The sequence below is a fragment of the Crinia signifera genome, chromosome 6 (assembly GCF_055691185.1).
Source record: "Crinia signifera chromosome 6, ASM5569118v1, whole genome shotgun sequence".
In the NCBI taxonomy this organism is placed as follows: Eukaryota; Metazoa; Chordata; class Amphibia; order Anura; family Myobatrachidae; genus Crinia; species Crinia signifera.
Window position 1 is genome coordinate 8,653,900 of NC_139222.1, and position 26,245 is coordinate 8,680,144.

Here is a 26,245-nt window from a genome sequence, read left to right on the forward strand (position 1 = left end):
CACGATAAACGTGAACCCGATGCGTGACGAGCGCAGCGGTACGCGTCCTCTGACCTTTTCATACCCCCACTATCCACGCCAGCGTGGAGCTGATTCTATATAGTGTGGCGAGCGCAGCGAGCCACCGATACAAATCATGCAACACAATAGTAACCCCCTTATACTGTACTTACCTCTTACACATTATGCCACATGGAATGAGCTAAAATTCACACCGACTGAGCCAAAATTCACACTATGGCACACGGATTGAGTCAAAATTCACGTTATGTACACACAGATTGAGCAATAATGCACAATTAGCTTCATAAACAGTGGCATTGCCCTGCCGGAAAAGGCCGGAGAGTCCCGGAAATTGCTCTCCCTCCCGGCCTCCCAGAAAGGGGGGGCAACCCTCCCGCATAGCCCTCCATCTCCCGTGAATCACCCCGCCCTCAGCGTCATTATAGCCCCTCCCCTGCAGTGCAATGCCTGAAATAGCGGCATTGCATGATGGGGGCGTGGCTGAAATGGTGCAATCACTATAGACACGCCCCGAATCAGGTCAGCCCGTCCATGGCATTTCTTAATATTAACATATCATTGCTCCTTGTGCTGGTTCCTCCTCATACCTCACTGCCATAATAACCTCCCATCTCACAGACCCCAGTATGTGCTGGTTCCTCCTCATACCTCATGTTACAGACCCCACAACAATAATACAAACAATGATACACAATAAAAATATATTATAGGAGAGAGATGTTACATTCGCCTTGCTCTCCCCTCAGCATACTGAGCATAACCTGGCAGGTATAACGTTCTCTGCAGGCTCAAAGATGGCGCCGGGAGAGCCGCGGCCACACCCCCACCGCAGCGTCACCAGTTGTAGAGCCAGCGTGATCTCTATCTTTCTGTGGTGGACTACAAGAAAATGGCCTCCGCGCTGGTAGTAAACACACGTCTTTTCACGGACAACAGTAAGTAGAACAGCGTCCGCCAGTCATGATCCGGCTCATCCGGGTACTAGTACAGAGGCCACTGCCTGCCCAGCAGCAGCGGCAGCAGGTAATACGGGTCTCTTCTATCCCAGCCGCAGCGCTGTGCCGGAGGAGCAGACTCTGGTGTCTCCTGTCTGTGTCATGTAATACACTCATACGCTGTATAATACATATGGAGCAGACTCTGGTGTCTCCTGTCTGTGTCATGTTATCCCCTCATACGCTGTATAATACATATGGAGCAGACTCCGGTGTCTCCTGTCTGTGTCATGTTATTCCCGCATACGCTGTATAGTGCATATGGAGCAGACTCTGGTGTCTCCTGTCTGTGTCATGTTATTCCCTCATACGCTGTATAATACATATGGAGCAGACTCCGGTGTCTCCTGTCTGTGTCATGTTATTCCCGCATACGCTGTATAATACATATGGAGCAGACTCCGGTGTCTCCTGTTATTGCCTTAAATGCTGTATAATACACTAGGTGAAGAGCGCCCGCAGGGCACGATGAGTCATCTAGTGTATATATATATATATATATATATATATATATATATATATATATATATATATATATATACACAGTTGTCTTCAAAATTATTCAACCCCCACTGAAATTTAATGTTTTGGCCAGTTTGACATTGATTTTGATCATTCAGTCATCTTGCTTACATTTACATGAAAGAGGCACTTGTAGGTCAGAGAAATATAAACTTAAGTTTATAATGAAATAACCACAAATGTCTTTTCTGTGCTCACATCATTATTAGTTTTTATTCAACCCCCAAGTGACATTCAATCTTAGTACTTAGTACAACATCCTTTTACAGTTATAACAGCTTTTAAACGTGAAGCATAGCTTGACACAAGTGTCTTGCAGCGATCTACGGGTATCTTCGCCCATTCTTCATGGGCAAAAGCCTCCAGTTCAGTCAAATTCTTAGGCTTGCGCACTGCAACTGCTTTCTTTAAGTCCCACCAGAGGTTCTCAATCGGATTTAAGTCTGGTGACTGCGATGGCCACTCCAAAATGTTCCAGCCTTTCCTCTGCAACCATGCTCTAGTGGACTTGGAGGTATGCTTGGGATCATTGTCCTGTTGAAAGGTCCAACGTCTCCCAAGCCTCAGGTGTGTGACGGACTGCATCACATTTTCATCCAATATCTCCTGGTACTGAAGAGAATTCATGGTACCTTGTACACGCTGAAGCTTCCCTGTACCTGCAGAAGCAAAACAGCCCCAAAGCATAATTGACCCTCCGCCATGCTTCACAGTAGGCAAGGTGTTCTTTTCGTCATATGCCTTGTTCTTCCTCCTCCAAACATAGCGTTGATCCATGGGCCCAAACAGTTCTAATTTTGTTTCATCAGTCCACAGAACACTATCCCACAACTTTTGTGGTTTGCCCACATGACTTTTGGCATACTGCAGTCGACTCTTCTTATTCTTGGGAGACAGCAAGGGGGTGCGCCTGGGGGTTCTGGCATGGAGACCTTCATTACGCAGTGTGCGCCTTATTGTCTGAGCTGAAACTTCTATACCCACATCTGACAAATCTTTTTTCAGTTCCTCAGCAGTCACACGAGGACTTTTATCCACTCTACGCTTCAGGTAGCGCACAGCAGTCGAAGTCAGGATCTTCTTTCTTCCACGACCAGGTAGCATTTCAATAGTGCCCTTTGCCTTGAATTTGCGAATGATGCTTCCTATGGTGTCTCTTGGTATGTTTAACTTCTTTGCAATCTTCTTATAGCCATTGCCCTTCCTGTGAAGACAAATCACCTCTTCTCTTGTCTTCCTGGACCATTCTCTTGACTTCACCATGTTTGTAACCACACCAGTAAATGTCTAGAAGGAGCTGAGTATCACAGTCATTTTAAAGCTGCCTAATTGGTGCTTATTATGCTTGATTGGTGCTCGGTGACATCCACAGGTGTTTTCAATACCTGATTGAAAACACCAGAATTAGGGCTGTTTCACACAGTACGGTTCCTGCCGCACGGTGAAATCCCGTACGGTCAGGGAGCCGCGCCGCACTCAGAATTTTATAATGGCAGGGATGGCCACAGCCCGGCAGCCGTCCCTTCCAGTGGGGGGATCCGGCTGCAGCCGTGCGGCCGGGCCGTGGCCGTCCCGTGTGAATGGACACAATAGTGTCCATTCACAACTGCTGAGTGCGGCACGGCTCCCTGGCCGTACGGGATTTCACCGTGCGGCAGGAACCGTACTGTGTGAAACAGCCCTTAACCTCTCTTCTTCAGAGTGGTAGTCTTTAAGGGGTTGAATAATTGTGGCAATGAAGAAACCACAAAATACACATTTACTACTGTGTTATATAAACAATTGATGTCATTTTAGTTGCATTTGGTTCTTTAAAACGTCCTTGTAGGATTTCATTCTGAATACAATTCCAAATGTACACTATAGTCCCTAAACCCCTTTACAGCATTGGGGGTTGAATAATTTTGAGCACAACTGTATATGTATGTATATATATATATATATATATATATATATATATCTAGCAATAGTGGGTTGGCGCCCCTAATGTTGATCACTCCAATTACATCAACCAAGCCTTAGTCAATATAAATCTAGCACATAGGAAAAAAGATCCATTCAATCTTTAAATATTTATTAAAAAGTATTTTCTTTCCACACAGTGGTAATAGTTATTCCAGATCTTTGTACATTTCATTGGTACATCTCTGGTACATGGAAACAGCAGAAGAAAGTAACCCTTATATATATATTCCTAGATCTGTCGGCACTCTACAGGTACAGAAGATGATGCCCAGGTGCCTTCCGATGTGTCAGGACACAATATCAATAACGGATGAAAAGTGGTGGCACTCAAGGGACTTGTATAAAGAAGTACTAGGACAACTGAGTGTCAAGCAAGTCCCTTGAGTGCCACCACTTCATCCGTTATTATATATATATATATATATAGGCAGGCAGTCAGACCGCACACATGGGACTTGTCTCTCCGTAATAAAAATCAGGCGACAGCCAGTTTAAATGCAAGCTTTCGGGAAGTTTTATTATCCCGTCCTCAGGCTAAAAAACGTGTTACAACAATGACATTAACAAAATGTACCTTATATCCCGTCTGATTCCCGCGTGCAGCTTGTGGCGTCCTCCCTCCGCCCGCAGTCTCCTTCCGGGTGGGGAGTGTCTCAACCCCGTACTACGAGATTCATGACGTCAGGGGGGTGCCGGTCAGCTGACCGCAGGAGCGTTATTCAGTATCTAACTGTGAAAAACATTTATAAAGAAAAATATAGAATTAAAAACATGAGCGATATACAGTACTTATACTAGGTCCGGTGTGGTACAAGAAGAACAATAAATCATTAAATGCTAAAGTCCATAACATTACTGCAAAGGGATATAATTTGTCTCCCTATATAAATATATTCCAGTTCATTTGGTCATTAAGACCTTTAGGTTTTAATGTGTCCATGGTAAATATCCACTTGGCTTCACATTTCAGAAGCTTCAAGTGTCTATCCCCTCCTCTCCCGTCGTCTGGTACATGGTCTATTATCATGTGGCGAAAGTTGGCTAAATTATGTTTGGCCTCTGCAAAATGTTTTGCAAGTGGCTGATCCACACTTTTTCCTTTGATGGCAGCGCTTATTGCAGAACGATGTAGAGCCATGCGTTCTTTGAAAGTACGCATGGTTTTCCCTATATAATTATAGCCACAGGGGCATTTGGCCAAATAAACAACATAGGAACTTGAGCAAGTCAAGTTATGATTGATAAAGTACCTCTGTCCCGTATAGGGGTGACAAAAGTACTTCCCTACAATCATATGGCTGCAGGTTTTACATCCTATGCATTTATGACACCCATTGGCTTTTCTCGTTCTCATTTGATTTTCTCTAAGCTGCTTGGTAACATCACTGTGAACCACCCAATCTCTGATATTTCTCCCTCTTTGATAGCAGTGCCTCACTTCAGATCTTTTGAGACTATTGAATTCTTGTTGAATAACTGGCCAGTTGTTCCTTGCTACTTTTCTAACAGAGTTAGATGCAGTATTGAATTTCTGTACCCAATTTATATGGGACTCCGAGGATTTTTTCTCTTTAGATCTGAGTGTTTCTTCTCTTGTTATTCCTGCTATTCTGGATCTTGCTGCTTGAAGGGTGGATTCACTGTAGCCTCTTTCTCTAAATTTGTCGGCCATATTATTTAGGGTTGTTTCCAAAACAATCGAACTTATTGATTTTTTCCATTAGATTGTTGAATTCATTGTACGATCCTCGCCACAATAGAATCACGTCATCTATATATCTTCTATAATAGATGATTTTGTCTCTGTTCTCGCGGTTAAGGAAAAATTGGATGTCTATATGGGACATGTACCCATTTGCGTATGTTGGAGACACATTTGATCCCATAGATTCTATTGTGGCGAGGATCGTACAATGAATTCAACAATCTAATGGAAAAAATCAATAAGTTCGATTGTCCGATCAAGTATACTTTTTCAATGAGTGTGGAAGAAATCCATTACCTCGATGTCACAATCAAAGTGGTACAAAATAAAATTGAGACGAGTGTTTACTCAAAACCCACTGATAAGAATACGACACTGAGAGCGGATAGCTTCCACCCAAAATCCACAATAAATAGCCTACCATTTTCTCAATTTCTTAGAGCCAAAAGAATAACAAGTAATCCAGATGTTTTGGAAACAACCCTAAATAATATGGCCGACAAATTTAGAGAAAGAGGCTACAGTGAATCCACCCTTCAAGCAGCAAGATCCAGAATAGCAGGAATAACAAGAGAAGAAACACTCAGATCTAAAGAGAAAAAATCCTCGGAGTCCCATATAAATTGGGTACAGAAATTCAATACTGCATCTAACTCTGTTAGAAAAGTAGCAAGGAACAACTGGCCAGTTATTCAACAAGAATTCAATAGTCTCAAAAGATCTGAAGTGAGGCACTGCTATCAAAGAGGGAGAAATATCAGAGATTGGGTGGTTCACAGTGATGTTACCAAGCAGCTTAGAGAAAATCAAATGAGAACGAGAAAAGCCAATGGGTGTCATAAATGCATAGGATGTAAAACCTGCAGCCATATGATTGTAGGGAAGTACTTTTGTCACCCCTATACGGGACAGAGGTACTTTATCAATCATAACTTGACTTGCTCAAGTTCCTATGTTGTTTATTTGGCCAAATGCCCCTGTGGCTATAATTATATAGGGAAAACCATGCGTACTTTCAAAGAACGCATGGCTCTACATCGTTCTGCAATAAGCGCTGCCATCAAAGGAAAAAGTGTGGATCAGCCACTTGCAAAACATTTTGCAGAGGCCAAACATAATTTAGCCAACTTTCGCCACATGATAATAGACCATGTACCAGACGACGGGAGAGGAGGGGATAGACACTTGAAGCTTCTGAAATGTGAAGCCAAGTGGATATTTACCATGGACACATTAAAACCTAAAGGTCTTAATGACCAAATGAACTGGAATATATTTATATAGGGAGACAAATTATATCCCTTTGCAGTAATGTTATGGACTTTAGCATTTAATGATTTATTGTTCTTCTTGTACCACACTGGACCTAGTATAAGTACTGTATATCGCTCATGTTTTTAATTCTATATTTTTCTTTATAAATGTTTTTCACAGTTAGATACTGAATAACGCTCCTGCGGTCAGCTGACCGGCACCCCCCTGACGTCATGAATCTCGTAGTACGGGGTTGAGACACTCCCCACCCGGAAGGAGACTGCGGGCGGAGGGAGGACGCCACAAGCTGCACGCGGGAATCAGACGGGATATAAGGTACATTTTGTTAATGTCATTGTTGTAACACGTTTTTTAGCCTGAGGACGGGATAATAAAACTTCCCGAAAGCTTGCATTTAAACTGGCTGTCGCCTGATTTTTATTACGGAGAGACAAGTCCCATGTGTGCGGTCTGACTGCCTGCCTATATTTCTATTTGCTGACCTGCACCCGGGCTGTTGAGAGCTGGAGTTGGAGTGTGCCGGCATATCGTTCCATATATATATATATATATATATATATATATATATATATATATCTTTGGCTACATCTGTCACTCAAAGTGTGTCTGGAGCTATAACGCTGGGTGGAGCCTCTGACTCACATGACAGAGAACCAGCCCAGTGAGCCCACAGACAGTGCCAGACACCCTCTGCCTCTCCATGTTACACAGCAAAGACACAGCTACTCACCAGACAAACCAGGTGAGCGCCCCACACCTCCATACCTCCCAACATGACCCTCTCCAGGAGGGACAGAATGCTCTGTTTGTGGACTTCCATCTTAATTTATGATTGTCATCACCTGTCATTTTAAACAGGATAATTGATAAGAAAGGTGTTTAAGCACAGGTGATGGTAATCCATAAATTAAGAAGAAAGTCCAGAAACAGAGCAATGTGTCCCTCCTGGAGAGGATCATGTTGGGTATGCACCTCCCTACCTCAGAATCCCCCACCCCCCATTCACGGCATCCCCATGATTAAATGGCACATGCAAAACACTGACAATGAAAAAGGTTGACAAGATTTATTTTTCACTTTTTCAATGTTTTCATATTCATTCTCATGTGTCGACATGGACACCAATGAAGTGCCACACTTATGTCAACATTTACATGTGTTGACCTTTCTGTGTTGATTTTTTCTTGTGGCGATTCGCGGCACCCCCCGCGACCCCGCTCCCGCGATTCGCGGCACCCACGGTGACTCCCGCGATTCGCAGCCCCACCCCGTGACACCCCCCCCTCCTGCAATTCGCGGCACCCCGCAACCCCCCCTCCCACGATTCGCGCCAACCCCCCCTCCTGTCATTGCGGCAACCCCCCGCCCCCGCGACCCACCCTCCCGCGATTCACTGCAACCCCCCGCGCCCCCCCATCCCATGATTCGCGGCACCCACATCCCCCCCCCCCCGCGACCCTCCCTCCCGCAATTCAAGGCATCCACCCACGACCCCTCCTCCCGTGATTCGCGGACACCCCTCACCTCCTCCCTCCCCCCTCACCCCCGCGCGTGATTCACGGCAACCCCATGATTAAATGGCACATGCAAAACACTGGCGCGGCTATGGTCGACAATGAAAAAGGTTGACATGAGTTTTTGAAGATTTATTTTTCTTTTTTTGAATGTTTTCATATTCATTCTCATGTGTCGACATGGACACCGATGAAGTGCCACACTTATGTCAACATTTACATGTGTTGACCTTTCTGTGTTGATTTTTTCTTGTAGCAATTTTTTTCCAGTGACAACTATGAACTATGTGCACGTCAACCTACACATCATCAACCAATTCTTTGTATAATATATAACACCTGTTCTGTTTTACTGTAGGTGTTTTAAGTCAGATCTTTTACTGCTACTATTACTGTTTATGTAAATGCATTCTGAATGACAGCAACATCCTACCATCCTTCTACAAGAATATATAACCAACTAGGTGATTCATCGCGCCCCGTGCCCCCCCCCTCCCGCAATTCACGGTTCACGGGTGCGCAGGGGGCGCACCCCCCCTCCCGCGATTCGCAACCCCCCCTCGCGCAATTCACGCCCCCTCCCACGCTTTGCGGACCCCCACCCTCTCCCGCGATTCGCCGACACCTGCGCCCCCTCCCTCCCTTGATTCACGGCACTCCCCGTGCCCCTCCCGCAATTCACGGCACCCCTAAGCCCCTCTTTAGTCCCCCGTATACTCACACACCCCTATCACTACCCAGCTTCCTGCTCTCCTGAACCGTAACTTCCACCACTGGGGAGTCGCTAACGCTGTTTTGCCCACATGCCCCTATCATGCCTCATAGCCCAGCCTCCTGCTCTCATGCACCTGAACTCCCACCCAGTAGGAGGAGACACTGACTAAGGGCCACCGTCCTGTACTCCTGTGCTGCCACGCTGGACCCTCACCCACTGGCAGAAGCTGCACAGTATCTCCCACCCTCCTCTTTAGTCCCCCTTATGCCCACACACCCCCTATCACTACCCAGCCTCCTGTTTTCCTGTGTCGTGACCTCCGCCAGTGGGGAGCCGCTGACTCAGAAACACCCTACTATACTATTGCACACACACACCTAAACAACATGCACACACAGCCCCCCCACACCCACAAATGTCACTGTACCATCCACACTATCAATGTACATCTTACTCTGTAACCGCTTTTTAATTAAACAAAACAATACACACCCCCTTCCACATCATATGCTCTCTATTTAACACATTTCACCTATAACTCAAGTTGCAATACAGGCCATCTTTCATACAATTCTAACCATCTTTCTCATATACAAATGTTCACAAATTAAGCGGGCGCAGCCCCTTACGACGGTGTGAAGAGCGGCCGTAGGGCGCGATGAATCACCTAGTCTATAATAAAAGATATTATTTTCACTGTTGACAGATAATGGTTATACAGCAGCAATGCTGATGTTCATCATGGTTTATAATACATCCCTCTATGGTTACCAAAAGAGCTCTAGTACTTGGTGCGGATCTATTTATGATGAACTAAAGATAATGTATATCATGATAATTGTAGATTAAATGGGGCAGCATGGCAAAGCTATACTTTCTTCTTGTAGTGACATTATTGCTTGTTACAGAAACACGTTTAGAGAAGTCGTCTCATTCAAGCCTCGGGGAGCCACTGTGTCCAACACGTGGATCCAGTGGGTCTCTCTTTGAAGCAACTTTTTCAATCGGTCGCCACCCCGTGGGTGTGCAGGTACGTGTTCAATTATTTGATGTCTAAGGTTGGCCAACGTATGATGGTGAATTTTAAAGTGACGGGCCACTGGTTGGTCAATATCTTTGCCAGCCAGACAGTTTTTGATAGCTGAGCGATGAGCCGTGGCTCGCTCGCGAAAGGGTCTGCTCGTTTGTCCAATGTACAGAAGCCCACAAGGACATTTCATGACATACACCACAAATGGTGTGGTGCATGTAATGATTTGTTTAATTTTGTACTGATGCCCTGTGCGGGGATGGGTAAACCACATACCTGTGTCCATATAGCTGCACGCTGTGCAAGCAGGACACCTGTAGCACCCAGGTGCTTTCATTTGCACACCCAAAGGGGCCACAGGGGATAAATTGGTTTTAACCAAGATGTCACGTATGTTTGGGCCTCGTTTAAAACTGGGCATCAGTTTGGTTTGAGCAAAACAGGGGAGGTCGTGATCACTGGTGACTAAGGGCCAGGTGGCATTGAGTACTCGTGGTAGCGCTGCACTCGTTGACGAGAACGTGGTGACAAAAGGGATTTTGTTGTTGAGATCTGTTTTAGGGTTGCTATGAAGAAATCTAGATCTAGGTATTGTCAATACTTCTTGTTTTTGTTTTTGGAGAAGTCTGTAGTCATATCCACATTCAAGGAATTTGTAAACTACTCCTTCTAAGGCCTGGTCTAATGCATCATGGTCACTTGTGATACGTGCAATGCGCAACATTTGAGACCGTGGTAACCCCTTCTTCAGACTGGGAGCATGGTGACTTCCATGGTGGAGAGGGGTATTGCGGTCGGTGGGCTTCGAATAGACAGTAGTTTGGAAGCTACAATCCACAAGGTGGATGGAGACATCCAAGTAGTTGATCACTGAGGGGTCACATTGCATGGTCAATTTAATGGGATTATCCAATGAATTGATATTGGACACTAGTGTTGTCAATTCCTCTTCGTTACCTCGCCAGACCATAAGGAGGTCATCAATATAGCGGGAATAAAAAAGAATTTTTTGAGAAATGATGTTGTCAGAAAAAAAAATTTGGTTTCTTGAGCAAACATAAACACATTGGCTAGCGACGGGGCCACATTGGACCCCATCGCACAACCTGTAAGCTGCAAATAAAAATTACCGTTGTGTAGAAAATAATTTTTGGTTAATACAAACTCAAGTAATTTAAAAAGAAAAAATATATATATATATAATATATATAATTACAGATGGAGCCCCTGTCTTCCTGGCAGGGGCTGGCAAAATAATCGCCAGCCGCCAGCTCCAGCCAGGTGGTGCGCGCGCACGAATGAGGCGCCCCGTGGCAACGGAGCTCCCCTCAGGTCCCCCTCGCCACCCGAACCCCCCTAACCCTGCCCATCTCCCTGAAGCGGAGCCGGGCAGGGACGCACTGTGCCGCCGTTGATAGACTGGGACGTGCGTGCACGGAAAGGCAAGCGCGTCCCAGTTTTAATGGAGTCCCTATCCGCCGGCGCTCGCCATAGGGGGGGTTCTGGCGGGCGCAGGGACTGAATGAGAGGGGGGCTACATCTATAGATGGATATATCGGAAGCCCCCCTTACAAATCCTGTGTTTGCCCCTGAAAAGCTTGTGTTGTCACTGAGCTGTGTAATATATACTACTCGTAATACCACGTACTGTATGGGTGAGATTTAATAGGATGAGAGATTCAGAAAGTGAGAGATTTGGTGAGAAATCTCCAGGTTTTTTTAAAGCGGCAATCATTTACACTGCAAAATCAAACTGGTTTTGCAGTGTGAATGATTGCCGCTTTAAAAAACCTGGAGATTTCTCACCAAATCTCTCACTTTCTGAATCTCTCATCCTATTAAATCTCACCCTATATGTTCGCCCTGTATTCCTATAATGTAGGGTGAAGGACTGACTGATATGAAGGCAGAAGATACAGAGGGAGAAGAAGAGACGTATGTGACTGATATGAAGGCAGAAGATACAGAGGGAGAAGAAGAGACGTATGTGACTGATATGAAGGCAGAAGATACAGAGGGAGAAGAAGAGACGTATGTGACTGATATGAAGGCAGAAGATACACAGGGAGAAGAAGAGACGTATGTGACTGATATGAAGGCAGAAGGTACAGAGGGAGAAGAAGAGACGTATGTGACGGATATGAAGCCAGAAGATACAGAGGGAGAAGAAGAGACGTATGTGACTGATATGAAGGCAGAAGATACAGAGGGAGGAGAAGAGATGTATGTGACTAATATGAAGGCAGAAGGTACAGAGGGAGAAGAGACGTATGTGACTGATATGAAGGCAGAGGGAGAAGAAGAGATGTATGTGACTAATATGAAGGCAGAAGATACAGAGGGAGAAGAAGAGACGTATGTGACTGATATGAAGGCAGAAGGTACAGAGAGAGAAGAAGAGACGTATGTGACTAATATGAAGGCAGAAGATACAGAGGGAGGAGAAGAGACGTACGTGACTGATATGAAGGTAGAAGATACAGAGGGAGAAGAAGAGACATATGTGACTGATCTGAAGGCAGAAGGTACAGAGGGAGAAGAAGAGACGTATGTGACTGATATGAAGGCAGAAGGTACAGAGGGAGGAGAAGAGACATATGTCATGGGTGATCAGCAGTGTAAGGCGGAGGAAATCCCTACAGATATCAGCACAGGTGAGTAATAATCACTAAGTACAGAGTCCCATATTCTCCTTGTTCTGTCACTACAGCAATCTCTTATCTCATACACCAGGAGCCATCAGCCCCTATTATACTCCTGCTCTCCCCCTCACATAATGTCACTGTGTGTTACCAGCCCAGAGATCTGACCAGTCTCCTCCCCGCACTCTCAGGTGTATCTCATACATCAGGAACCATCAGCCCCTATTATACTCCTGCTCTCCCCCTCACATCATGTTACTGTGTGTTACCAGCCCAGAGATCTGACCAGTCTCCTCCCTGCACTCTCTGGTGTATCTCATACATCAGGAACCATCAGCCCCTATTATACTCCTGCTCCCCCCTCACATCATGTCACTGTGTGTTACCAGCCAGAGATCTGACCAGTCTCCTCCCTGCACTCTCTGGTGTATCTCATACATCAGGAGCCATCAGCCCATATTATACTCCTGCTCCCCCTCATATCATGTCACTGTGTGTTACCAGCCAGAGATCTGACCAGTCTCCTCCCCACACTCTCTGGTGTATCTCATACATCAGGAGCCATCAGCCCCTATTCTACTCCTGCTCTCCCCCTCACATCATGTCACTGTGTGTTACCAGCCAGAGATCTGACCAGTCTCCTCCCCGCACTCTCTGGTGTATCTCATACATCAGCAGCCATCAGCCCCTATTATACTAATGCTCTACCCCTCACATCATGTCACTGTGTGTTACCAGGTCAGAGATCTGACCAGGCTCCTCCCCGCACTCTCTGGTGTATCTCATACATCAGGAGCCATCAGCCCCTATTATACTCCTGCTCTCCTCCTCACATCATGTCACTGTGTGTTACCAGCCCAGAGATCTGACCAGTCTCCTCCCCGCACTCTCTGGTGTATCTCATACATCAGGAACCATCAGCCCCTATTATACTCCTGCTCCCCCCTCACATCATGTCACTATGTGTTACCAGTCCAGAGATCTGACCAGTCTCCTCCCACACTCTCTGGTGTATCTCATACATCAGGAGCCATCAGCCCCTATTATACTCCTGCTCTCCCCCTCACATCATGTCACTGTGTGTTACCAGCCCAGAGATCTGACTAGTCTCCTCCCCGCACTCTCTGGTGTATCTCATACATCAGCAGCCATCAGCCCCTATTATACTCCTGCTCTCCCCCTCACATCATGTCACTGTGTGTTACCAGCCCAGAGATCTGACCAGTCTCCTCTCTGCACTCTCTGGTGTATCTCATACATCAGGAGCCATCAGCCCCTATTATACTCCTGCTCTCCCCCTCACATCATGTCACTGTGTGTTACCAGCCCATAGATCTGACCAGTCTCCTCCCCGCATTCTCTGGTGTATATCATACATCAGGAGCCATCAGCCTCTATTATACTCCTGCTATCTCCCTCACATCATGTCACTGTGTGTTACCAGCCATGAGATCTGACCAGTCTCCTCCCCGAACTCTCTGGTGTATGTCATACATCAGCAGCCATCAGCCCCTATTATACTCCTGCTATCTCCCTCACATCATGTCACTGTGTGTTACCAGCCATGAGATCTGACCAGTCTCCTCCCCGCACTCTCTGGTGTATCTCATACATCAGGAGCCATCAGCCCCTATTATACTCCTGCTCTCCCCCTCACATCATGTCTCTGTGTGTTACCAGCCCAGAGATCTGACCAGTCTCCTCCCCGCACTCTCTGGTGTATCTCATACATCAGGAGCCATCAGCCCCTATTATACTCCTGCTCTCCCCCTCACATCATGTCTCTGTATGTTACCAGCCCAGAGATCTGACCAGTCTCCTCCCCGCACTCTCTGGTGTATCTCATACATCAGGAGCCATCAGCCCCTATTATACTCCTGCTCTCCCTCTCACATCATGTCACTGTGTGTTACCAGCCCAGAGTTCTGACCAGTCTCCTCGTCGCACTCTCTGGTGTATCTCATACATCAGGAGCCATCTGCCCCTATTATACTCCTGCTCTCCCCCTCACATGGTGTCACTGTGTGTTACCAGCCAGAGATCTGACCAGTCTCCTCCCTGCACTCTCTGGTGTATCTCATACATCAGGAGCCATCAGCCCCTATTATACTCCTGCTCTCCCCCTCACATCATGTCTCTGTATGTTACCAGCCCAGAGATCTGACCAGTCTCCTCCCTGCACTCTCTGGTGTATCTCATACATCAGGAGCCATCAGCCCCTATTATACTCCTGCTCTCCCCCTCACATCATGTCACTGTGTGTTACCAGCCCAGAGATCTGACCAGTCTCCTCCCCACACTCTCTGGTGTATCTCATACATCAGGAGCCATCAGCCCCTATTATACTCCTGCTCTCCCCCTCACATCATGTCACTGTGTGTTACCAGCCCAGAGATCTGACCAGTCTCCTCCCTGCACTCTCTGGTGTATCTCATACACCAGGAGCCATCAGCCCCTATTATACTCTGTCACGGACCCACCGGTCGCCTGCTCCGATACGTCAATCTGAGTACACTGCCACCAGCCAAAACCTGATTTTAGCGCCTGAAACTGCGCAAGGGGCGGCTTGGCTCGCCCCTGACCACACAATACAAGATAACAATGGTAACGTTTTCCAGCCTTTCTCTCCTGAGGCTAATGAGTCTTAAGAACACAGAACCAGAACTGGGAATATGTATTATTTATTCCTAGAAATACTACAGAGCTTTAAACAAAATGGTTACAAGACATTACAATGATTTTAAAAGTACACACAACGATTAAATGCAAATTTCAGAGATAAAATAAAAAGAAAAAAATGACAGAACCTATCTTACACTTAAATACAGATCCTGACGTGGGGGGGTCCTCCACAAGAAATCTCTCGTCGCCTACAGCCTGATTGCTAGACCCCCAGGTAGTGACACTGACTATAGGGTGAAGAGTCTTAGTTATACCTTGCAGACTCCCTCATCCCTCCCACCCTTGGGATTCCACTCTTTCCATGCTGAAGGAGTGTGGAAGGTCCCTGGCAATGTATTTTCTACAGTCTGCTGTTTTCAAAGTGATTGATCCTCCTTCCTTGCATAGCAGACCCACTGATAAGAGATGTGAAGGAAGGGGACAAACTCTAACCTCTTCTCCTGGACCATGGTTTATGAGGGGCTCAGATCTTATCTTACATCCTAACTCCGGAGGAGTCCACAGATGTCACACTGAGGGAATACAGGCCTCAAACTCAAACCAGGGTCACCTACAGTTTACATACAAGACATGTCCTGATTCCAATACTCACAGGAGACATAACTATTACACCAATATCAGACATACATTGACCGGACAGATAATCATAACAGGAGGCATACGTTAATTTGATCGATCACCTGATCTGATCGTTACACCTCCCCCTTTTAAAATGGCGCACAGAGGTGGTGACCCACATCACCATCTCCTCAGTGCGCTATTCACTTCCTCGCCGTGAGAGTCCATCCGCATTACTGTGGTGGGCACCCTTTTTGTGCTGGATGGTAAAAGTGTACTGCTGCAGTATGAGACTCCATCTTAGCAGTTTACCATTATCTCCGGCAACTCTATTCAGAAATACTAGTGGGTTGTGATCTGTAATTATTAAAAAGTCACGTCCGTACAGATATGGCTGGAGTTTTTGGAGAGCCCACACAATCGCCAAACACTCCTTCTCCACGGTGGCATAGGCTACTTCTCTGGGAAGCAATTTCTTACTTAAGAACAGGATGGGATGCTCCTCTCCTTTCTCATTGACTTGGCTGAGCACAGCACCTAGCCCATAATTGGAAGCATCAGTCTGCACTACAAACTTCTTTTGGAAATCTGGGGCCTGCAGCACAGGTGACTTAGCTAATGCGGACTTCAGCGCCAAAAATGCCCCCTCACATTCCTTTGTCCAATTGACCACCTGGGGCAACTTCTTTTTGGTTAAGTCTGTCAGTGGTTTTGCTAGAGTGCTGTAGTGGGGTACAAATTTTCGGTAATACCCAGCAGTACCTAGGAAGGACATGACCTGTTTTTTGGTTGTGGGAGTGGGCCACTCCGTTATAGCCTCTACTTTGCTTAACTCTGGGCGAAGGGTACCACCTCCAACACAGTGCCCCAGGTAGTGTACCTCACCCAGCCCAAGCTGGCATTTCTCTGGTTTAATCGTCAACCCGGCCCACACTGTTCAGATGGATCAGGTGCTCTTCCCAGGTCTGACTGAACACCGCAATGTCATCCAGGTAGGCGACGGCATGTGTCTCCTGGCCTTCCAGCAGGTCATTAACCAGGCGCTGAAAGGACGCAGGTGCATTTTTCATTCCAAAGGGCATGACCAGAAACTCAAACAGGCCGAATGGCGTGATAAATGCAGACCGCTCACGGGCCTCCGGTGACAGTGGGATCTGCCAGTATCCTCTACTCAGATCCATGACAGTGATGTAACGTGCCTGGGCCAGCTGATCTAACAGTTCATCTATCCTGGGCATGGGATAGGCATCGAACACAGTGGCATCATTTAACCTTCTATAGTCTACACAGAAGCGGGTGCCCCCACACTTCTTTGGGACCAGTACAACTGGGGCAGCCCAAGCACTGTGAGACCGTTGAATCACCCCCAGCTGCAGCATTTCATCAATTTCCCTCTTCATGGCTTCCAGCACCTCAGGAGAAGCCCGGTATGCTGGCTGCCGGAGGGGGGTCTGACTACCTGTGTTTACATGATGAGTTACCAAGTGTGTTTTTCCAGGCTTCCCTGTGAAATGGGACTTGTAGGGCTGCAGTGTGTCAGTGAGCTGTGCTCGCTGTGCCTCTGTCAGTTTATCACTGAAGTGGGCATCAGACAGGGATCGCCCCTCCTTAACAGCAGCTGCTAAATCCATCAGGGGGTCAATTCCTTGCTCATTCTCAGGCAAACTACACACAGCAAACACACAAGCCCCCCTTTCGTGATAAGGTTTGAGCATGTTGACATGATACATCTTCTGCCTCTTACGTCCCTCCCCTTTTTCCACAATGTAATTAACATCTTTGATACGTTGTATTACAGTGTAGGGACCCTCCCAGGCAGCCTGCAGCTTGTTCTGTCTCATGGGAACCAGAGCCAATACCTTTTGCCCCACCTCAAAGATACGCTCTCTAGCCTGTCGGTCGTACCATTGTTTTTGCTTGGTCTGTGCAGCCTTCAGGTTGCTCTGTGCCATTTCCATTAGGAACTGCATTTTCTCCCTGAATTGCACCACATAGTGCACCACGGATGTTTCCGGGGTGACCAACTTCCCCTCCCACTCCTGTCTAATCAAATCCAGGGGTCCACGTGCACGGCGCCCATACAGGAGTTCAAAGGGGGAGAAGCCCGTTGATTCTTGAGGCACCTCCCGGTATGCAAACAGGAGGTGCGGCAAGAACCTTTCCCAGTCCCTTCCCTGGGACTCCACAAAGACCCTCAACATCTGTTTTAGGGTACCATTGAAGCGTTCGCAGAGGCCGTTCGTTTGGGGGTGATAGGCAGAGGTGATTAGGTGATCCACCTGCATCCTCTTACAGAGACTCTGCATGAGCTTGGACATGAACTGAGTACCCTGGTCAGTTAGCATCTCCTTTGGGAACCCCACCCTGGAGAAAATGGATATGAGCGCATCCGCCACTTTGTCTGCGCGGATGGAGGAGAGTGCTACAGCTTCAGGGTACCTCGTGGCGTAGTCCACCACAGTGAGAATGTATTGTTTCCCTGAGCTGCTGGGGATAGCGAGGGGCCCCACAAGATCTACACCAACCCGCTCAAAGGGTTCTGCGATAAGTGGTAATGAAATGAGAGGTGCTCGGCCTTGGTCACCGGGCTTCCCAGCTAACTGGCAGGCATGGCAGGAGCGACAGTAATTAGGTACATCGTTCCCCATGTTAGGCCAGAAAAAATTGGGCCTCAAACGAGCTTGAGTTCTTTTCAGATTCATATGTCCGCCTAAGGGAATTCATGAGCTATTTTCATTAACCCTTCCCTATAAGCCTGTGGAACCACCAGCTGCCTGTTAGGACCTTCATCTTCAGGGTCCTCTGAGGAAGGTGGCTCACGATATAACAGCCCATTTTCTACATAAACTCTGACTGAGCAATTCCCCGTTGGGACCTCCTTGGCTTGCTCTCTGAGAGCGGCCAAGCTGGGATCGGTCTGCTGTTCTGCTTTGAATGCCTCACTTCTGAGCAGCTGATCAGTGTGGGGAAACAAGGCAGGCAAGCCCCCCCCCCTCCTCTAGGACAGCATCTGAACTGGAGACTTCTACAGGAGGGGAGGGGGGTGGAGGGGTATCCACTTCCAGGGAGTCCCCTTCCACACAGGCAGGGGTTAAATCACAGCTGTTCTGGGCTGCAGCTCTCCTTGTCTGAACTGCTAACACAGAGATTGGCTCAGTATTCTGTACAACCCCTGATACTGGTGCTTTCGCAACATTATCTGGTAACGATACATCACATAATTCTACCTTAGTACAGGCATTGTGACCCACTTCCCCCCTGTACATTTGCAAAGGGTTAGGTTCTGCTAAACACAAATCTGCAACCTCACATACATTTACATTACGATTGTAAAGCTCAGCAGGGGTCGCCTGAGGGACAGAAGGGTTAGCTAGTAACACAGAGTCAGTACCAACATCACTTTCATTGACATAGGCAGTGTGCATCTTTCCAAGATCAGTCCCCAAAAGCACACCGGCAGGTAGATTGTCCAGCACCCCAACATCACGGATGCCTCTTCCAACCCCCCAATCAAGGTATACCCTGGCCATAGGAACATCAGGGTGGACCCCACTCACCCCCCGTACAGCAATAGTCTTTCCTGGGATGATGTTCTCTGGGCCCACCAATGCTGAATCTATGAGAGTCAGATCTGCACCTGAGTCCAATAGCCCAAGCGCCACCCTTTGTCCTACCTGGACTGGTTGTAGATTGTCCCGGGGTCTCTCCTGGGGTCCTCCTACACACAGGACGGCAGGCATAGGTTTCACGGCTGGGCCCCCCACAGGAGAGTTCCTCTTGGGGCAACGGGAACGGAAGTGCCCCACTTCATCGCAAATAAAACACCTGCGGCTGGTTGCCAAAACAGGTTGTCCCCCCACCCCCCCAACAAATGCAGCGGCTGCTGGTTTAGTTGAAGAGGGCTGCTGGGGCGAGTCTCCGGGTCTCCGCTCTCTCCAGCTGACTTGCCCGGGCGTCCCCCAGGTCTTCTTTGCCACAGAAGCCCTGGTGCTGGTGTATTGGTCTGCCAGGGTGGCAGCCTTTTCTGCTGATTCGGGATTCCGGTCCAGGACCCACTCTTTAACCTCAGCTGGGCAGAGTGCGATGAACTGCTCTTGCAGAAATAGGTCCTTCAATTTATCATAGTCCTTTACTTGCAAGCCCTCAACCCACTGATGCAATAGGGTTGACAGTTGTGCTAACAGGCCCCCATAGGTATCAGAGGGGCTGCGCTTTAAGTCTCTGAACTTCTGTCGGTATGCCTCAGGGGTGATGTTGAAACGCTGTAGCAAGGCTTTCTTTATGGCAGTATAATCTCCATCCAGCTCCTGGGGAAGGTCAGCAAATGCATCCAAAGCCTTTCCCCTCAGCCCAGGGGTTAAATAACTTGCCCATTCACTGGGGTCCAGTGCAAACTGCCGGCAAGTCTTTTCGAAACTCCTGAAGAAAGTATCCAGGTCACCATCTTTCTCCAGCACGGGAAATTGGTCATGCCGGGGCTTTTTCCTACCCGGGTTACCAACAGCGCTCTGGCCGCTGAGCCTCACCAGTTCCAACTGGTACTCACGCTCCGCCTGACGCTCTGCAGCCTCTCGCTCGGCTCTGCGCTGCTCAGCCTCTAGCTCGGCTCTGCGCTGCTCAGCCTCTAGCTCGGCTCTGCGCTGCTCAGCCTCTCTGTCGGCCGCAGCCTGTCGCTCTGCAGCCTCTCTGTCAGCAGTTGCCTGGTAATGCTGCATTAGCTGCACGGCCATTGTGGGGTCCAGGTCCTTCATTTGCCTGACAGCAGTTTGAAGGTAACTCTGCAGTGTAGACTCACTGTTGCCAGCAGATGCATCTGACCCTGGCAGGGCATCACTTGTGTTGTCTTGTGCCAACTGAGCCCTTGGAGTAGGAGTGTCCCTGGACTGGCTTCCTCCAGCAGCTAGAACCCGATCGGCTTCCATGAGTGCCTTTATCATCAGTTCTTTACTCAGGCCAGACCAAGGGATGTCCCTCCGTACACATATAGTCGCCAGATCATCACGTCTCATCATCCGGTAATCAGACATCCTGAGTCTCACACTTGTCAAATAAAATGATAGTAAAGAAAACAAGAGAAGGGAGGGGAACAGAAATTGCGTCCACTGTGTGACTTTTAAAACTATAGTAAAGCTCTGAGTTCTGATTCTGGTGATGTGGGTATTTCTCACAAAATTCTACCCACACTCACTTAAGTTCTTAAAGAGAAAAATGAATTCTCCATCCCACCGCTGCCACCAAATGTCACGGACCCACCGGTCGCCTGCTCCGATACGTCAATCTGAGCAGCGCCGGCCGTGACTGGGGTTCACTCAGGACACTCGGGTCCTTTCCTTGAGGTACACTGCCACCAGCCAAAACCTGATTTTAGCGCCTGAAACTGCGCAAGGGGCGGCTTGGCTCGCCCCTGACCACACAATACAAGATAACAATGGTAACGTTTTCCAGCCTTTCTCTCCTGAGGCTAATGAGTCTTAAGAACACAGAACCAGAACTGGGAATATGTATTATTTATTCCTAGAAATACTACAGAGCTTTAAACAAAATGGTTACAAGACATTACAATGATTTTAAAAGTACACACAACGATTAAATGCAAATTTCAGAGATAAAATAAAAAGAAAAAAATGACAGAACCTATCTTACACTTAAATACAGATCCTGACGTGGGGGGGTCCTCCACAAGAAATCTCTCGTCGCCTACAGCCTGATTGCTAGACCCCCAGGTAGTGACACTGACTATAGGGAGAAGAGTCTTAGTTATACCTTGCAGACTCCCTCATCCCTCCCACCCTTGGGATTCCACTCTTTCCATGCTGAAGGAGTGTGGAAGGTCCCTGGCAATGTATTTTCTACAGTCTGCTGTTTTCAAAGTAATTGATCCTCCTTCCTTGCATAGCAGACCCACTGATAAGAGATGTGAAGGAAGGGGACAAACTCTAACCTCTTCTCCTGGACCATGGTTTATGAGGGGCTCAGATCTTATCTTACATCCTAACTCCGGAGGAGTCCACAGATGTCACACTGAGGGAATACAGGCCTCAAACTCAAACCAGGGTCACCTACAGTTTACATACAAGACATGTCCTGATTCCAATACTCACAGGAGACATAACTATTACACCAATATCAGACATACATTGACCGGACAGATAATCATAACAGGAGGCATACGTTAATTTGATCGATCACCTGATCTGATCGTTACATACTCCTGCTCTCCCCCTCACATCATGTCACTGTGTGTTACCAGCCCAGAGATCTGAACAGTCTCCTCCCCACACTCTCTGGTGTATCTCATACATCAGGAGCCATCAGCCCCTATTATACTCCTGCTCTCCCCCTCACATCATGTCACTGTGTGTTACCAGCCCAGAGATCTGACCAGTCTCCTCCCCACACTCTCTGGTGTATCTCATACATCAGGAGCCATCAGCCCCTATTATACTCCTGCTCTCCCCCTCACATCATGTCACTGTGTGTTACCAGCCCAGAGATCTGACCAGTCTCCTCCCCACACTCTCTGGTGTATCTCATACATCAGGAGCCATCAGTCCCTATTATACTCCTGCTCTCCCCCTCACATCATGTCACTGTGTGTTACCAGCCCAGAGATCTGACCAGTCTCCTCCCTGCACTCTCTGGTGTATCTCATACATCAGGAGCCATCAGCCCCTATTATACTCCTTCTCTCCCCCTCACATCATGTCACTGTGTGTTACCAGCCCAGAGATCTGACCAGTCTCCTCCCCACACTCTCTGGTGTATCTCATACATCAGGAGCCATCAGCCCCTATTATACTCCTGCTCTCCCCCTCACATCATGTCACTGTGTGTTACCAGCCCAGAGATCTGACCAGTCTCCTCCCCACACTCTCTGGTGTATCTCATACATCAGGAGCCATCAGCCCCTATTATACTCCTGCTCTCCCCCTCACATCATGTCACTGTGTGTTACCAGCACAGAGATACAGACGTTACTTATGGGTGGATTTTCTGCATAATGTGGGGATAGTGGCTTGTTATGTTACCTGGTGGCATTACATTACGGCACATAATCTGATTGTGGACACGCCGTGTGACATGTAGTGCCCTTTAGTGTATTGTACCATTGCATTAATTTTATTCCCCTTCATATTATTGTTATAATGCATTTATTTTATTCCCAACAGGTGGCTGCAGCATCAGTAATTGTGGGGGGAGGAATCCTATGTTACCCCCAGAATGTAGGATACAAGATGACATCACAGCACAAGATTCCCGAGAGATCCCCGTTACCCCAACTATATATCCTGTACATTGTAGTGCAGATGTATCACTGATTCCATCTACTCATGAGGAAAGTTCTCCTGATAAATCAGATATTGTCACATGGAATACAGCTTCTACTGGTGGGAAACTGTTTCCATGTCCTGAGTGTGGGAAATGTTTTACACAGCTATCAAAAGTAGCCAGGCACCAGAGAGTGCACACAGGCAAGAAACCGTTCCCATGTTCTCAGTGTGAGAAATGTTTTATGTTAAAGGGAGATCTTGTTAGTCATAAGAAAATTCACAGAAGTGAGAAGCCTATTTCATGTTCTGAGTGTGGGAAATGTTTTATATGTCGGGGAACTCTTGCTACACATATGAGAATTCACACAGGTGAGAGGCAATTATCATGTTCTGATTGTGGGAAATGTTTTAACCGCCCATCAGATCTTGTTTATCATCAGAGAACTCACACCGGGAAGAAGCCATTCTCCTGTTCTGACTGTGGAAAATGTTTTAAGGTTAAAAATGAACTTGTTAGACATCAGAGAAGTCACACGGGTGAGAAGCCTTTTTCATGTTCTGAGTGTGGGAAATGTTTTAATGTTAAAAGTGAACTTGTCATTCATCAGAGAATTCACACGGGCGAGAAGCCGTACTCCTGTTCTGAGTGTGGGAAATGCTTTAGTGCGAAATCAGGGCTTGTTAGTCACCAGAGAACTCACACTGGGGAGAAGCCATTCTCATGTTCTCAGTGTGCAAAATGTTTTACTTTCAAAGGAGACCTTGTCAGACATCAGAGAAGTCACACGGGTGAGAAGCCTTTTTCATGTCCTGAATGTGGAAAATGTTTTACACAAATATCAAAAGTAGTCAGACACCAGAGAGTGCACACAGGTAAGAAACCGTTCCCATGTTCCCAGTGTGAGAAATGTTTTATATTAAAAGGAGACTTGGTTAGTCATCAGAGAACTCACAGAGGAGGGAAAACATTTTCATGTTCTGAGTGTGGGAAATGTTTTAACCACCAATCAAATTTTATCACTCATAAGCGAATTCACACAGGTGAGAAGCCGTACTCGTGTTCTGAGTGTGGGAAATGTTTTAGTGTGAAATCAGGGCTTGTTAGACATCAGATAAGTCACACAGGTGAGAAGCCTTTTTCATGTTCTGAATGTGGGAAATGTTTTACACGTTGGGGAACGCTTGCTACACACAAGAGAATTCACACAGGTGAGAGGCCATTTTCATGTTCTGACTGTGGGAAATGTTTTTACCACCCATCAAATCTTGTCACTCATAAGAGAACCCACACCATGGAGAGGCCATTCTCATGTTCTCAGTGTGCAAAAAGTTTTATTGTTAAAAGCTATCTTGTTAAACATCAGAGAAGTCACACAGGTGAGAAGCCGTACTCATGTTCTGAGTGTGGGAAATTTTTCAACCGCCAATCAAATCTTGTTGCTCATCAAAGAATTCACACAGGTGAGAGGCCGTACTCCTGTTCTGAGTGCGGGAAATCTTTTCGTGTGAAATCAGAGCTTGTCAGACATCAGAAGAGTCACAGTTGAGCGTCCTTTTTTATTTTCTGAGCGTGGGAAATGTTTTACACATCAAGAAACTCTTAGCGGAGAACTCACACTGGGGAAAGATCCATTTCAATTAGCTGACTGAAAGGTACTACATGGAGTTGCAGTAGTATTAGATTATCTGATATAAGATCATTAATGTTGCGAGACCTTGTCAATAACATTGGCTATTAAGTAACAAAACCAATGGTCTAATTAAGTTTAATTATATTAAGTCCATTCCCCTTCTTCTTTTCCTCAGTAATTGACGTAAAACGGGTTCCCTTGAGTATAGATTTGACTTCTGTTCCTGAGAGAAGTCACTCGGTGATAGTATGGAAGGTGTTCTAGCACTGCAACCTTTTTATCGGCCAAAACCTGCTTCACAGTGGGCTGGTGTGTGGGCCGGATGGAGGATAAAACCATTTTTCCTAACTCTGGCCTTGTTTGTTTCTTCTTATCCTTTAAGAAAGTACAAAATAGATGAATTGATACCAGCGCTTTAGAGAGGTAATCCTTAGAGATCTGTTTCTTATCCTTTACCACAATGTGTATAGAACCTTGTTGTAGTTATATTGAGTCTCTGTTGCACCTTCTGGGACCCAGTCTGCCAAAAATAACACCATCCATATCAAAGAAAACAATTAACATGGGTTTGATTGGCCATGCTTTCGTCGTTCTGAGTGCCCAGTGCATGGACTGGTGTGTTGTCTCAGGAACGTAGTGGAAGATCCGTGTTCCATCATGAGTGATAACCATCTAAATATTTCTGCATGAATTTGTACCAAAATGTCTGTACCTGTAACAGTGAGAAGCCTCGGAACCATCTATACACACACTTTGGTCATTTTGAGATCCTGGTGCGAACGCTGCCTGACCGGATCTTTGCTGATGTCTACAGATTCTGCTGTCATGCTGAGACCTCGGTCAATTTGATAAACGTACTTGCAAGGCCTCCGGGATGTTCATTATCCTCCACGTCCTCACGATCATCACAAAAATGTTTTGTGCCACTCAAACACGTGCACGAGAAATATAATCTGCCCCCCAATCTAAATATTATCAGTTGCTACTTTTGAACAAAGCATTTTTACGCCGCATCCGTAACACAACTTCTTCCATGAGGTGTGACCACAGTCTGTACGAGAGGGTGAGACTTGCAATAGTCCAAGGTGCATATTCCCCCACTCCCTTATTACTCACACCGTGTGGTTTATGTATTACAAGTACAGCCCCGTTATTGTATAGCCACACCGCGTACGCCCAGTGCTTGTTGTCATTGCCTTGTGTGTAATACACATTGTCAGTGCTGTTCTGTATAATTATACATTGTTTGCTTGTATTATGTTAGATCTCCAGCTGTCGTAGAATTGTAACATATCAATAAAGTTACGTTGTACTAGAAGTCATATTACATCCTCGTGTGTGTGTGTGTGTGTGTGTGTAGTCGTATGCCCGTTATTATAAAGGATAGAAAGTTACTAACCTACCACGTGTCAGGAAGCCACTGAGAGACCCCAGATCAAGACCTCACCACTTACCTGTCCCGGTGCTCCCGGGCTGTCAGCATAGATTCTCAGGGGTCTGCAGTCCTCATCTGTTGTGTTTCACCGCCATCTGCACCCAGTTTGTGACTCAGGAGCATGAGCACCACAATGTTTGCCTGGATCAGCTGATGGCTGAGTAAAAGGCAGGTGGGATCCTATACCGCCTCGCTTGTGGTTAGATCCACTTCTGTTTTTTGACCAGGATGTGACGTTAGGTGAGGGCGGAAGTTGTTAGATGCCCTCACAGTGCATTTTA

At 46.8% G+C, this 26,245-nt stretch overlaps 2 protein-coding genes across 6 annotated transcripts; one reads left to right on the top strand and one right to left on the bottom strand.

Annotated features, from left to right (window-relative positions):
• The first annotated feature begins 907 nt into the window (after positions 1-907).
• On the top strand, positions 908-25,847 carry LOC146009909 (uncharacterized). 5 transcript variants are annotated; one of them, XM_083150520.1, is made up of 4 exons: positions 910-959; positions 9,624-9,745; positions 11,628-12,399; positions 22,797-25,847. In XM_083150520.1, the coding sequence occupies exons 1-4, from the start codon at positions 914-916 to the stop codon at positions 24,443-24,445; spliced, it is 2,589 nt and encodes an 862-aa protein (XP_083006646.1). In that variant the 5' UTR covers positions 910-913; the 3' UTR covers positions 24,446-25,847. The 5 variants fall into 5 exon arrangements, with proteins under 5 accessions (XP_083006649.1, XP_083006646.1, XP_083006647.1 ...); XM_083150521.1 differs by lacking the exon at positions 910-959 and adding an exon at positions 973-1,047; XM_083150522.1 differs by lacking the exon at positions 910-959 and adding an exon at positions 2,299-2,638.
• Positions 18,558-20,718, bottom strand: LOC146009918 (uncharacterized). The gene has a single exon (XM_083150547.1). It carries the CDS (start codon positions 20,652-20,654, stop codon positions 18,585-18,587), a length of 2,070 nt encoding a protein of 689 aa, XP_083006673.1. The 5' UTR covers positions 20,655-20,718; the 3' UTR covers positions 18,558-18,584.
• Positions 25,848-26,245: the final 398 nt, after the last annotated feature.